A 14578-nucleotide genomic window follows, 5' to 3' on the forward strand; every position below is an offset into this window, starting at 1 on the left:
AGTCATTATTTTATATGCGTTCTCCTGCTGTGAGACACTATGGTAAGTTCGGGGTATATCACGCCATAATCTGGACCACTGTGCCGGAGTGATATCCACACCCAAGAGGGAGTGCCAACGTTGCTGGTATGTCCGGGAGGGCGGGGTGTGTGGGTGTTGTAGAATCTGATACATTTTCGAGATCAGTCCCTTTGTTTCGGTGAAGGAGCGAGCTAGCCGCTCAAACGGGGTGAAGGCGCGTGTAGCCGCCTGATATGTGTCGTCTGTCAGCACCCAATGTTTCAGTTGAGCGTATTGCAGTCCGGCCTCGGGCGGCACTCGGAATTCCTCCCTGCAGTCCGCGAAGGTCTTAAGAGTGCCCCTTGCAAACAGATCCGTGAGTACCCTACAGTTGCCCGGAGGCCACCTGCAGAAGGCCCCTGTCCGATGCGCTGGAGGGAAACTCGGGTTTCCTTCGATAGGGGTGTGTGGGGACGGAAAGGTTGTAAGGCCCTTGCGCACCGCTATCCTGTCCCAGATCTCCAGCACCGTTTTCGTAGGCACCGCTAAATATGCGCTTGGAGACCGCCCCGTCCTAGGTTTCCACGCCAGGTCCCAGATGGTGCGCCCAGTCACGGCTCTAACCATGTGGAGCCATCCCTTCTCGCTCTCCGTCGCACCCCATTCCACTATATATCTAAGGTGTGCAGCCCAATAGTACTCTACCAGGTTGGGACAGCCCAAGCCCCCCCGATCCCGAGGCGCCATCAGGAGAGCCTGAGAGAAGCGGGGCCGCTTTCCCCCCCATATAAAGTTGGTGAGGTCGCGCTGTAGGCCACGTATGCTACGTATAGAGATATGAAGGCACTGAAACAAGTACAGGATCTTAGGCAGGATGGACATCTTGACGGTGTTGATTCTGCCCAGCCAGGACGGCACGAGTGGTCTCCACCACCGTAAGTCCTCGAGTACCGATCGCCGACACTCTCTCCAGTTGGCTTGCGTCCAACCATCCAACGAGGGAGTCAATTGCAGGCCCAAGTACCGGATGTGCTGGGTCGACCATTTATAAGGGGCGAGCCGCTCCAAGTCGGGAACTTCAGAATGCGGGATAGTGAGGTTGAGTGCCCAGGACTTGCTATGGTTAATTTTCAGACCAGAGGCACGCTCGAAAAGGCATAATGCTTTATGCACTGCCGGTAAGGACTCTCGGGGCTGTGCAAGCGCAAGGATGAGGTCGTCCGCGAAGAGCGCTACTTTGTTGTCCTGGCCGCCTAGAGGGATGCCATGAATATTGGAGTCCCTCCGTATCATATCCGCTAGGGGCTCCACTGCCAGCGCGAATAAAAGGGGCGAGAGCGGGCAGCCCTGCCTGGTTCCCCTCCCGATGGTGATCGGCTCCGTGAGCTGGCCATTAACACATATCCTGGCTCGTGGTGCAAGGTACGGAGCCATGATCCGAGCGACCATCTGCGGGCCGAGTCCCACCCTGCACAGCACTGCCCATAGGAAGGACCAGTCCACCCGATCGAACGCCTTCTCAGCGTCCACGAGAGAAGGCTGGCCGGGATCTTCCAGTGGTGGGCCTTCCCCACTAGGTGGGCAATCCTGCGGACGTTATCCGCCCCTTGGCGTTCGTGAATGAAACCCACTTGATCAGGGTCTATCAAGCCCGGCATTTGAGGGCCCATTCGCTTCGCTAGCAGCTTGGTGTAGATTTTAAAATCTGTGTTCAGCAGGGTAATCGGGCGATATGACGCGCACAGTGCTGGGTCTTTCCCGGATTTCGGGATTAAGGCAATTTCCGCCAACCCCATGTCGGGGGACGGTCCCACCTCCTCCGTAAAAGAGTTGAACAGACGCAAGAGGTAGGGACCGATCTGCGCCTGAAACATGCGATAGAAGGATAGAGGCAGCCCATCAGGCCCTGGCGTTTTCCCCAGGGGAAGCTCTCGGATCGCTGACGCTATCTCCTCCTGCACTATCGGTTCCTCTGGTTCCTTCGCGTAGTGAGGGTGCAATGTCGCTCCCCCATAGCGCCCCAGCACCAGCTCCAGAGGCGGTTTCTCCTCCGTGTACAGCGCTGTATAATATTCCCGAAAGGCCCGACACTTATCCTTAGCCGCCATGACTCTGGACCCATCCGGCAGTTGAATATTCGCTATATGTGCTTTCGCGGCACGGGCTCTGTCTCCTCGCCAGCAGCTTTCCAACCTTATCCCCCCCTTCAAAATACCGTTGCTTCAGTGTCAGGGGGGATTTCTCCGCCCTATTTGCGCGCAGCAGCCTGAGCTGCCCTCTAAGGTTCGCGAGCTGGCGTCGCGATCGCCGAGTAGAGCAACCCTGATCTTGCTTTTCCGCTGTCTTTAGGTCCCCCGTAAGCTTGTCCTCCAGTGTTCGCGCCTCGCGTGCCCGTGCAATTGAGAGGGAGGTGATATGCCCCCGCATGGTAGCTTTGAAGGCTTCCCAGACCACCGGGAAGGGCGTCTCAGGAAGATCGTTATTCTCAAAGTAAGAGACAATGGCCCCCTAATGTCCTCAACATCCGCCGCATCCCGAAGGATACTCGGCGGGAGGCACCATCTCCGTTCCCGGGTAGGCGGCCGGGTCCTGTAGCAGCAATTCAACGTGAGCATGGTCAGAGAGAGAGATATCAGACATATCGACCCCTAGAGTGTCGTGGAGGAGGTCAGTGGAAGCAAACAAATAATCAATGCGAGAGTAGGATCGGTGGACATGCGAGTAGTACGAGTACTCCCTCTTGTCCGGAGAGAAGTACCGCCAGGCATCAAACATCCCGAGGTCAGTCAATTGCTTGCGTAGAGCCGCCGACATTGCCTCCGCACTGCTGGAGGAGTTCTCACTCCGGTCCATCACCGGGTCCCATACCAAGTTAAAGTCCCCCCCTACGATGAGCGATGAGCCGTCCTGCGGCACCCGCCCCCCCAGAAGGTCTCGAAGGTAGCGATCCTGCGCCTGATTAGGGTCATACACATTGCACAGCGTGATGCGACGACGCCCAATCTCCACACCCACTCGAAGAAAGCGTCCGTCACCACCCCGGAAGGGCCTATCGTTCCCCCGCCTGATGCCAGCCCTGCACAAAATCGCCACTCCCGCTGTCTTGGTGTCCGCTGCAGACCAAAACTGAAGTGGGTAGCTAGGGTGTGCCATGCGCGCAGTGTCAGCCTGCAGAAGGTGCGTCTCTTGGAGAAATATGATGTCAGGATGCTGCCGAAGAAGGTAGTGCCATACCTGCCTACGTTTGTTAGGCGAATTAAGGCCCTTGACGTTAAGCGTCAGGATCTTCAAAGGGCTAGGTGCGTTTACTGCCATGTCAAGATCTTATCGCTGACCAGCCACACTCTCGCAACACACACCCCGCATATCCCATTCGCACCCCATTCACTCAGTCTCACAGTCGCATCCCAAGCCTGTGCCCCCGCCCCCTCCGGGGAAGAGAGAAAGGGGAGAGCAGAAAATAGCAAGGAACAAGAAAAGTAGAAAAAGGGAAGAGAAAGAAGGAGCAGCCAGAGGGGCCACTCATCGTTAAACAACAACTGCGGCCAGCGGGGCCTGGATACACTGTCCCCGGTACAGAGCATCCTACACCCGCAGGTTTGGACCCGCTCTGGGATGTAATTCCCTGAGGGACAGACTAAGAGGGGTTGTGACGGTCTTAGAAAGTCAATACCCAAGGAACTCCCGTAGCCATCAGGAGCCAGGGTAACGTGAGTGGAGGCGCTGATCCTAGTTGGAGGCCCCCCACTGCAAGAGAAGTAGAGGGGACTTGTAATGTTCCGTAGATCAGGGTGTCAGGGAGCGTCCGTCGTGACCTTCTTTATCTCCCTCGAGGGAGCGAATATGGGCAATGATGTCTTGCTGAGCCTGTGAGGGCGATCGCTCAGCGTCAGACGATGCGCGATGTTGCCGGCACACCGTAGTCCAGGATGGCGCGGCCGCTTTCCTTTCCCGCCTAAGCGACGGGGTTGGGCTCGCCGGCGGGGTTGTCGACAGTCGGATGAGTTGTGCCGCTTCCGTGTATGTCCGTATGACTCTACGCTTGAATTCCCACTGAAATATGAGTGCGAACGGGTGACCCCACTGGTAGGCGATGCCCATACTGTGCAATTTTTCGGTTACCGGCCGGAATGCCCGTCTCCTCTTCAGGGTATTTGGCGCTAAGTCTTGAAAAATCTGAATGCTGTGACCCTTGTAGCGGAGATCCGGTTTGTCCCGCGCGGCTTTCCAGATCGCCTCCTTTTCAGTAAAGAAATGGACCCTCGTCAGGATGTCTGGCAGAAGTCCTGGTCGGCCCGCCGGGCCGGCCACGCGGTGCGCCCGATCCAGAGCTGGAGGCGAAGCGTTCTCGTCCCCCCAGATGTCATGAAGGAGCTGCGTCACATATACCATGATGTCCTCCCCCTCTTCTCCAAGAGGAATTCCCCGAATTCGGAGGTTGTTGCGACGGCTTCTGTTCTCTAAATCTTCTTGCTTCACTTGGAGCTCTATGTTCTGTTCCTCCAGGGCCGCCAGGCGCTGCCATAAGTGTTCCTGGTCCTCCGTGCGCACATCCATCGTCCTCTCCAACCCGTCTACACGGTCCCCGAGCTCCGTAACCTCCTTCCGTAGTTCCTTCACGCACGTGTGCACTTCATTCCGCAGCGATCCTATCTCCGTTTTCAGTTCGGTCATGAAGGTGGACATGAATGCCTGAGTGACCGGCGGAGACTCCTCAGCAATCCCCTAGGGGCCTTCCACGGCGGCCGCCGCCCCCGTCTTCCCCCACATCGCCACGACAGTGTTGTCCTTGGGGGATGCACACGACTCGGCTTTGTTCCCTTTGTTGGAGCGTGTCATTGCGAGGTATAGCCGCGCTCAGCCAAGAAACACAGGTGATCCCCACTGCGTCTCAGAGGTCAGATGAGGGCACACAGGGCTATAGTGAGGTTGAAGCCAGGGTCCGCACCCACTCCCACTCCCTCTACTACACACCAGTCCGTTAAGGCCTCCCCTCCACCCGTAAGGCACAAGCCTACAACACGCAGTCACCAGTGCCGCTCCCCAAGGTCCAGGGGGAACAGAGTCAAAGGAGAGGCCCGGACAAGTGGCACCACACTAGGGAAGTCACCAGCGGTAGCCCCTACGAAGGCGTCCTGGCAGCGATTACCTCCCGCCTATGACTATATCAAAGGCCCTGCCGCTACGCTTCCAGGCGCTCCAGTGTCCAGCGCCCCAAGCACCCCACTTGTCAGCCACCCACCTATGGGGCCAGAGGCCTGCAAGCAGGGGATGAGGGACAGTCAAGAGCCACTCCAGCCCAAGATGCGCGCTCCCAGCCACCGGACTCTCAGGGCAATCCCCAGTCTCAATGAAAGAAGGCAGGTCGCGCCGGCCACCTCCACTCGGCTCCCTGGGTCCGCGCTGCTCACCTTGTTGATCGACGCCGTCCCAGGCCGTGCCCAGAGTTAATGACCAGACCTCTCCGCAGCCGTCGCTCGCCGCTTCAGGCCTCTCCACCGCCGATCAGGGCCCCAGGGAGTCGCACACTCTACAGGCCTCACAGGTACCCGCAGATTTGCCGAGCAACTGCCACACCAGAGTCACCAGGCCACCACCAGCAAAGGCCCGCACCACAGGGTAGCGCCCCTGCTCCCACACCAGCGTCACTGCAGCCAGCTCCCCACTCCGCACTTCCGAGTTGCCTCTAGACTTCACCACAGCTCGGGGGGAGCGCCTTCCTCACCACAGGGCCCCCAAGCGCTCAGGCTCGCACCACAGGATTCCAAGCTCGCGAGATGGCGGGCCGCAACACCCGCTCCCCCTTAAGGGAGCTGCCCCCAGGCACCAGGCGAGCCGGGCAGGCCCACAATCGCAAGTGGCAAAGTGCGCCCCGCTCACTGAGTCCGCGCCGCTCACCTGAAGGATCGACGCCTTCTCGAGTGGTCCGGGTCGGCGGTGCAGGTGCAGCAGGGGTCCGGGCTTCGTCACCGCCGGGCAGGGGCCCGGGCAGTCGCTCACTCCACAGGCCTTGCAGCACCCCAGCGACAGGACCTCAGCTGTCCAGGCACTGCAAAGGCTTCCGGCACTCAGGAGGGGCCCCCGGGTCATGCACCACAACAGGAGGCTTTAGTCCCCGGGGCCCAGACCGGGCCACCGCCAGCAAGGGTCCAATTCGCCAGTCTCCACAGGCAGTCCAGCGCCTCCTATCCCCTCCGCCGCACACAGGAGGGCTCCACTCCCTTCACAGGGGCCCCCAAGCGCCCAGGCCTCTGCTGGTAGACCCGCACCTGGCTCACAAAATGGCGGGTCGCGGTGCCGCCGTCTCCCTCACCAGCCGGCCACTCAGATTTAGTTCGGGGGGATGGTTCGGCAGCTGTATCGCCCGGGGCTGCCCCACAATCACCGCCCCGCACTTCCACGTCCTGCAGGGGGGGAGCCGGACGGTCAGGCGCTCCGCTTCAGGCCGACAGGGAACGGTCACAGGCCGGAGCACACGCAGCCGCGGCTCCAATTGCCGCTCCACTCCGCCTCCCAGGGCAAGGGTCCGCAGAAACCCCAGAGACTCTCCAGCAGGAGCCACACCTCTGCGAGTAGCCCCGGGCACCTCACCCGCAAACGGCCCTCTCAACTCGCCGCAGCAGTCGGGGGCCAGTACGTTCCGGAGGCGGGAAAAAATGGCGGACTCCGTCCCAAGCCTCCGGTCGGGCCCAGCCAGGCAGCTACCACACCACGGGGGCGCCTAGTCCCTCTCGCCTCCCTGCCGCAGGGTCTCCACGTCGAGCGTGCACCTCAGGGGCCAGCCACTCGTCTCTCCCGCACTGGACGGAGCCCCGGGACCCAGGGCTCAAGATGGCGGCCGCACTGTCCGGGCCACTGCACCGCCTCCACCCGGCGACCACTGTCGCGTCTCAGAGGCCCGGTCACTTTGTCTTCCACAGCCCAGGTATCCACAGGCCACTGGCACCTCCCGGATGGCAGGTAAGAGCCCCGGCTCCGCAATAATGGCCTATATTAGTTGTGGGGCAGCGGGAGCTCCTCCGGAGCACGTCGCACCGCATCGCTGCCCAAGCCACGCCCCCCGGGAAGCTATTTTTAACAAATGCAATTGCAAGTACTTATTTCCTCTTTTAGATACTTTAAAAATGTGTGGCATTATGGACAAATGGTCTAGGTGACATATGATCCTCTGGCACAAAATCTTAGGCATTAGACATTTAACAAGTAATTGCGGTTTGAATTAAAAATTGCAGAAATTTCAGATAGCACTTTAGATGTTGTTTAGCATTGTGGCTAAAATACATTTTTCTTATGACTGATAATCTCAAACACAGGGGCTAGATGCAGTAGAAAGTGGGATAAAATGTTTTACACGAAAGGGTTTAACTTATTATGTACCGTTTCTTATCCATGGTATAATTTGGCATGTTATAAATCAATTGTGTGTGTCAAACATGAAAACATATTTGAACAGTATGATTTTTTTTGTTTGAAATACACTTTCAAATTCATATGAAAAGTTCAGTAAAGAGCACTTCTCTATTTACATGGATCATGTATTATCCTTTTTAGGGTCCGATTATGATGCAGTTCGGAAAGGCTTCGAAATGGGATTTGGAATCTCAGAATCTGATTCGGAACCTATGTTTCCGACCGAATCGTACATATTTCCAACCAACGGATTACGATGCACGGAAACCATTCGGGCTGTCCGAATCAGTTCCGAAAGGCATTTGGACAGCCAGAGTCTTTCAGAGCCGATTTGTACAGCTCTATGGACACGATTTCCGAGCTAGCGATTACGATGACCAATTCGGACAGCCGTTCCGAGTCAGTCTGCCCAACACAAAACGGCTGTCGGAGTCTGAGTTTGGGGGCCCTTGGCAAGCCCCCCTTCACCCTGAGGTCTCCGGTTGGGGCCCGTGGGGGTACCCAAGGGACCCCCCTGTCAAACCATGCACAGTGTGGCAGGCACCATAGGGTGTCTGCCACAGGGTGCAAGGTTTATCCCAACCACCCCTTAATTTCAAGGGGAGCCTGTTTCTCGTTCGGAATACAGGCTCCCATTGAAGTCAATGCGAGTCCGACCGAACGATGTTGGGAATCATCTTAATGGGTCGGTTGGACTCGCAGAACCCGAGTCGGTCGGAAACAATTCTGAAACCGATTTGGTCGGAAGAGTTTCCGAACAACATCGTAATCGGCCCCTTAGTGGGAAACTTCTTGGTTTACATGCATGTAGAAGGCTGGCGAGAGAATCTATACAGTATTTTCTACCATAAGGTGTACACTTGGATGAAACTTATATTTTATAAATGGTGTAGGTTTTATTTTGATTAAAATGCAGGGTTAGATCAGGTCTTGCTTCCCCTTATGTAGCTAAAAACTTGACATCATTGAGGAGGTGCTTTTCCAGTTGCTGTCACTTTTAATGCTGGCTCCTTTGGTTTGCATCTTTTTCACTTGACTAGTGATAAAAAATCCTCTGAGTCCGACAAGAGATGCTCTATCCGGGTGAAAATCCACTGATGGAAATTTCTGCACCATAGGGAAGAGTTTGGTGGAAGAAATTTCACAGGAGGATTTTCTACTCTAGTTAGCTCCCTTCAGAAATCAGGATTTTTTTAATACTGTTCAAATTTGAATCAGAAACTAAATGGATGTGTAGTCGGAGAGTTTACTGTCAACAAAATATTATGTGAAGATATTAAGGTAACTGGAGAACCCGAGTAGCTCCCAAAGCCAGGTTGGTGAAGATACCAAATTAATGCAATACAGTAATTATTTAATATTTTTTTTAATTACAGGTGAAACGAAGACTGACCCAGAGCTTCTACTTAAAATAAGGAAAAGGGAAAATCTACACCTTACAAAATCACTGTCCTCAGAAAGAAAAGAAATAAGCAATGGCCAAGATGCCGGTGAGGAAGGGTTGTGATGTCTGTGCTGCTCTGGTTCAAAGTTCAAACATGTTAGAAGACATCATGCATACTCCCAGTACACCAATGTCCAAGAAGTGATGTAGGCCATCAGACATGTTGTAAGCACTTAATTCTATTTACCATAACAAATGTCTCTGGTAAATACTGGAAGGGTTAGAAGTGTGAACTGTGGAGCACAAAAAAAATCGTATTATAACAACTGAGTATGAAACCGTCAGCTGTCTAGTTCAGGCACGGAATAATGGGCTGTAGCAGTATCGAAATCTGGTTGGTAAACGACTGAGATATGCCCAGGAGAGACACCGAAAATAAAATTTTGAATCAACAATAGCAGATGATGAAAACAAATTGCAGAGAGGGAAATACTGCGAAAACCAAGGGGAAGTGAGAAAGTGAGATTTGCTAAGGAGAGAAGGTGAAAGATACCCGAGAAAAACAAAGCATTACCAAGAAAGAATAGAAATTGTGGGCCGAAACACCACAGTGGGCAAGAAAATTGGAATATGAAAGAAAGAGAAGCATTGAAAATGCAATAGGTCTCGCCCTCGTTTAAGTTAAAGCAATTCTGTTTGTAATTAGGTGGCTTTTTAGCTTTGCTTTTATTAGTGTTTTTCAAACTTCCATGTGCATAGCATGTATTTGTATGCATATATGTATATGTATATTTATGCATGCATTTATATTTGTATTTAAATGTATATGCAGATGTGTATATATATACATGTATGTATATAAAAATATATATACACATACATATATAGAAATGCATATATATGCACATATATGTGTGCGCGTAGAGAGGTAGAGGTAGAGAGAGAGAGAGAGAGAGAGGTAAAGAGTAGAGAGTGAGTAGTAGAGTAGAGAGTTAGAGAGTAGTAGAGAGTAGAAGAGTAATAGAGAGTGAGTAGAGAGTAATAGAGAGTAGTAGAGAGTGGGTAGTAGAGTAGTAGAGATTGAGTAGTAGAAAGTTGAGAGAAGTAGTGAGTAGTAGAGAGTATCATATAGTGAGTAGTAGACAGTGAGTAGTAGAGAGTGAGGAGTAGAGAGTGTTAATTCCATTCTTGTGATCATGTCAACTCCTGTGGTGCAGAATTAGTGGGTGTTCTGATTGACCCTTGAGGTTCCAATGAGAAATACGGAATTACTGAGTGAATCAGTAATACCAGTTTTGATTCACCAGTTATTTGCCATTACTCCCCTGAGTTTCCTCCATAGTTTAAACTCGAGTGTGTAAAAAAGACAGTCCACAGTGTTTCTGCATCTTTATAATTCCGATGGGCCCAGTAACTCCTGGTGCCTCGCCCATCGGAATTAACAGGCCACTCAAATAACAACTTCAAATTGGAATTGGGCGAAAGATTGAAAGCTGAATCGAACATCAGTATGAAGAAAGAGGTACACATAGCAATGCTAATCATTTAATAAATGAAATATCAAGTAAAATGTTGTTGTTATTAGGAAAGTTCCGGGTTGGTCTAATTTGATGTGCATGCCCTTGAGGAATGGCCTAGACATACACTAAGCATCCTTCCAGCCAGTTGCAATTTCGGCTTCTGGCTTGCTACCATTTCACATGCTGCAGGCATACACACCTATGAGAGACTGCTAGTCTGAAGTACGTCTTATAAAGTGTAGTGGAATGGGTTTCAGTAAGAATACAAATCCGAAAAATAATTAATTTTGTCTGTAAGGACACAGTTACTTAGATAGCCATAATTCATGGGTGGCGGTAGCTTGCACTTGCAAGTGATCTTTTGTCTACTATGCAATGGGGGCATGAGTGGCAAGCATCATTTGTTTGCGCATACCTATTTCCAGGCGGTTCACTGTATGTGAAGTCCATTTACATGGGCTCTCCCCTAGGGCTCTAGTGTTGGCACAGTCCACTGCCTAATTAGTTAACCAGTAGAGAAGACGCTAAGTCTGCCAAAATAAGATTCTTGTTTGTCTGTTCTCTGATGGTGGCTGTTAGGGCTTTGGGGACTCTACCCGGGTTGGATGATGCGGGTGTCCTTCTGCGCCTGCCTCCCATAGAGTAGACCATACTGACCCTTATATGGCTGGTGATTTAAGTACTGCTTCTATTATGGTACTTAAAAACAATTCTAGGAAATGCGTTGCTAGAACTCTCTTTTTTTCAATTTGTTCCGCTGTAGTGACCTCTTCAGCGGAGATGGGCTATATTGTGTAACCTCCTCTGTCAGCACGCGCTATCCCAATAAAGACACTAATCAGCCACTGCAGAGAGCTATTTTCAATATTGAGGTCATAAATGTTTTTATATGAAAACTAAAAAGAGGCCCCTGGGTTCTCTCTCGCAAAACACCAATTGAAGCTATTTAAACAGATTGAGACCAGGAGTAACTCCCAAAAGGTGACTCCTTTGAGTTTCAAAAGGGGAAATATTTTCATGTATGAATTTAAATATTGAATTGTCTGTTTTTTCGTTGTAGGTGACACGACCACCAACCATGATGTAATATCCAGAATAAATATAAATGACAACCCAGCACTGATAAACCCATCACAGTCAGAGGAAAAGGAAAAGGAAAGAAAGGACTGCAGGAGTGCAGGTTGGTGAAAATGGCTCATCTCGATCCCTTTAGGCTGCTAAACAATGCATGGAATGGCTGCCACCCTCTGCTTCTGTATTGGAAATACTGCTCACCAAAGAAAAATAACACACGTTCTCACAAAGGATATATGTGGATAAAATTCAGAATAGTACAGAAAGGAAATCATTGGCAAAGAATGCATGTAGTATAATTGTGAAAAGGTCCACATGCCCTTTTCAGACACATATGATGGTAGTATTAACGAGAATCATAGCTTGTTTTGCATAGCACTTAATGCTACTGTTTTTGCCATTGCTAAGTGCTACATATCACAAGCCGTACTATTAGCCAATTTAATGGAACCCAAAGAAAAAGGTACATATCCAAATAACTGATCTTTGGCAGGTGGAATGTCAGATGTTCACTGTGGATTTTATTAATCAATTTTTGAGAAAAAGTATGCTACCAGTGTTGGTTAAGAATTCATGAAACATTCATAATTCTTCACTCTCCTACATGCATTATTATTTCCAGTGTGTTCCACTGGATTTCCATTTATCAGGAACGATGGCTGTTTGAGGAAAGAAGAAGAGGCGGTTTCAACTTTTTTTGACCATCTTGGAGAAAGCAGCGCCGACCCCAGTGCAGGTGGGTTTCTCACAGTTTTGGGTCTAGTTTCTGAGCAACCCTTTTAACACCTGAAATGATGTCTTAAGTTGCAAAGTATATTATATAGTGCAACACCCACCCTTTCCAACAACCCCTGGATTGTGTTTGGAGATTAATCTTGTAGAAGAGTTGTCCCAAAACAGAACGTTTTACAAGGGCAGATTAGGTCTCCTGACCATTAATCTCTGATTGTGTCTGCATACTCCTATTATCGAGAATGATGCTGCATGAACCCGAGACCGTTCGTCCCTAGTAGTCTATTGTTTATTTCTTGGTCTTCTTTTTTAATATTTTGGAAGTATGCTTTGGTACGTTTGTTTTTTGTAAGTAGTTGTGTATCCCTACTTTGTTTCACCATGTGCTCCTTCTCTTCCAAATATGGGTATCACCATGGAAATAGCGTAGAGGGTATGGGTAGGATTGGTCTTGTTATTTACCGCCAACCAATGCAAGTTACTGGCCTGAATCATACTTGACTGTGATCTAGCATGATAAAAAAGCTCCTACGTTATTGAATTAAATGAGTCTTAAAAGTGATTTATTACTTAGTAACTTATAAAACGTTGCTCATCATCTCATTTTTGACATTGCTTGAAAATGGTCAGTCATCTGCTACAAAGGACCGCAAGGTAACTTTTCCTTTTCCTGTGTTCAGTATTTGCAGCCGTCTGCAATCTCACCGTGTATGGAAAAGTGCACCCTAGTGGCTAGCACAGAAATTGTTTGCCAACACTCTAAGTATTGATGCCGAACACTCATACCTTCTAGATATGTGTACACCGTGTATTCATGCTTCAGCTGCATAAATGTGTCTGTCTGCCCTTGGGTTGCTCCCTTAATAGGGAAGATTGTGGTGCATATCATGGTAATAGAAGGACTTTAAGAAGTCAATCCTATAAAAAGCAGCTGCATTAAACCCCAGCATCCACTAAACTGAGACATTTGCCTGACAAAAGCTTCACAAAGCAGCACCAGTCTGAGTGCGTTGGCTTGATGGAAAGGATCTTCCGACAAGATCTATTCAAAGAGAGCTCCCTACTTCCTCCTACACTCCCATCACCTCAAAAATAATAAAAAATGTTACAAAGAGCCTGATTACGATCTTGGCGGATGGGATACTTTGTCACAAATGTGACGGATATCCCGTCTGCCATATTCCCAAAATTCCATTATATCCTAAGGAACTTGTAATACGGTGGATGGGATATCCATCACATTTGATGGAGCATTCCATCCGCTAAGATTATAATGAAACCCAAAGTTCTTTGATCAGGCTCCATTATCGTGCACATCGGGTGACATAAATAATAAGCATTTTTGAGGCAATTCAATCAATTGCTCTCAGTGGAACGCCTCCTAAGTTATTTTTTAAATTTTGTTTATGGATCGCTGAACTTGGTCCTCGTCGCAACAAAGTGATGTTCTTAACAAATGGGATATGTGACTATCATGTGTGATTTCATGCAGGATTGTTTATGTAACCAGTGAACACCATGTTACATCAGGTTGACAAGAGATGGGAGCTAGCCATTAGCTTTTCAGTAGATGGAAAAGATATAAGCCTTGAAACCTAAGGTCTTCGATAAGCAGAACTGTTAATTCCAGTTGGCAGGGCATGTCCAGATACGGTTAAAAGGACAGTATTCCAGACATAGAACCGAGGAAGTATTTAAGGCATACGTGCCAACATTCTGTGACCAAAATGAGATAGGATATTTTCAGATGCCAAAATGATTTGTTAGTATAAGGATATCAATGGAAAAGAGTATATTTAACTGTTGCCCCTCTTATGTCATCACAGGAAAGTACATCACATGCCATTTAGGAGGAAGCCACGCCGTTTGAAGCTTCAGTATATTTAGTGGGCCATAGAGGTGGTAACTTGTGCCTTCTGCCAACAGTTATTCTGGTCTACTTCCAAAAGACAAAAGTAATCATCACCTGAGAAAAAAATGGAGATTGTATATTTCTCTCAAAATCCTCACTTTAGTTAGAAAATCGGTGGTCCTTAGAAAACCAAGACTTTCCTTTAAGAACAGCTCCTTCAATCCAAACTGAAGTCCCTTCTGAAAGGTGGTGAGGAGCTCCAGATGTTTCTACTAATAATTCCTCCATGCAGATACACAGAATGACAGCGTTGTAGTATTATAAATCAAAATATCAGTTGCCTAGACACCTACTGTCTGGTTCTCATACACTAATACTACCAGGAATTAGATTGTTGGTACAGACCTTAAACTGACAAATATAACTATCAAGTAAGGTTTCACCAGGTGAATGATGCAGGGTGACACTTTCTAGGAATTATTTGAGAAGAACAGATGATTGGACACACTGTGTGTTCTAATCCGACAAGAAAGGACTACATCGCACACACCTCTAGGTAATCACATGGGTTGTGAGAAAATATGAACAGCCTTTTAGTGTGAGCAC

At 49.7% G+C, this 14578-nt stretch overlaps 1 protein-coding gene across 4 annotated transcripts in view; it reads left to right on the forward strand.

Moving 5' to 3' along the window:
* LOC144818740 (uncharacterized) overlaps window positions 1–14578 on the forward strand; it is a 175994-nt gene that overhangs the window by 130230 nt on the left and 31186 nt on the right. For all 4 annotated transcript variants that reach the window (XM_078676443.1, XM_078676442.1, XM_078676441.1 and 1 more), the window contains 3 exons: window positions 8787–8900; window positions 11375–11494; window positions 12011–12124. In XM_078676443.1, the coding sequence (XP_078532569.1) occupies window positions 8787–8900; window positions 11375–11494; window positions 12011–12124 (348 nt within the window). The remainder of the gene's footprint in view (window positions 1–8786; window positions 8901–11374; window positions 11495–12010; window positions 12125–14578) is intronic.

The sequence above is a fragment of the Lissotriton helveticus genome, chromosome 2_1 (assembly GCF_964261635.1).
Source record: "Lissotriton helveticus chromosome 2_1, aLisHel1.1, whole genome shotgun sequence".
In the NCBI taxonomy this organism is placed as follows: domain Eukaryota; kingdom Metazoa; phylum Chordata; class Amphibia; order Caudata; family Salamandridae; genus Lissotriton; species Lissotriton helveticus.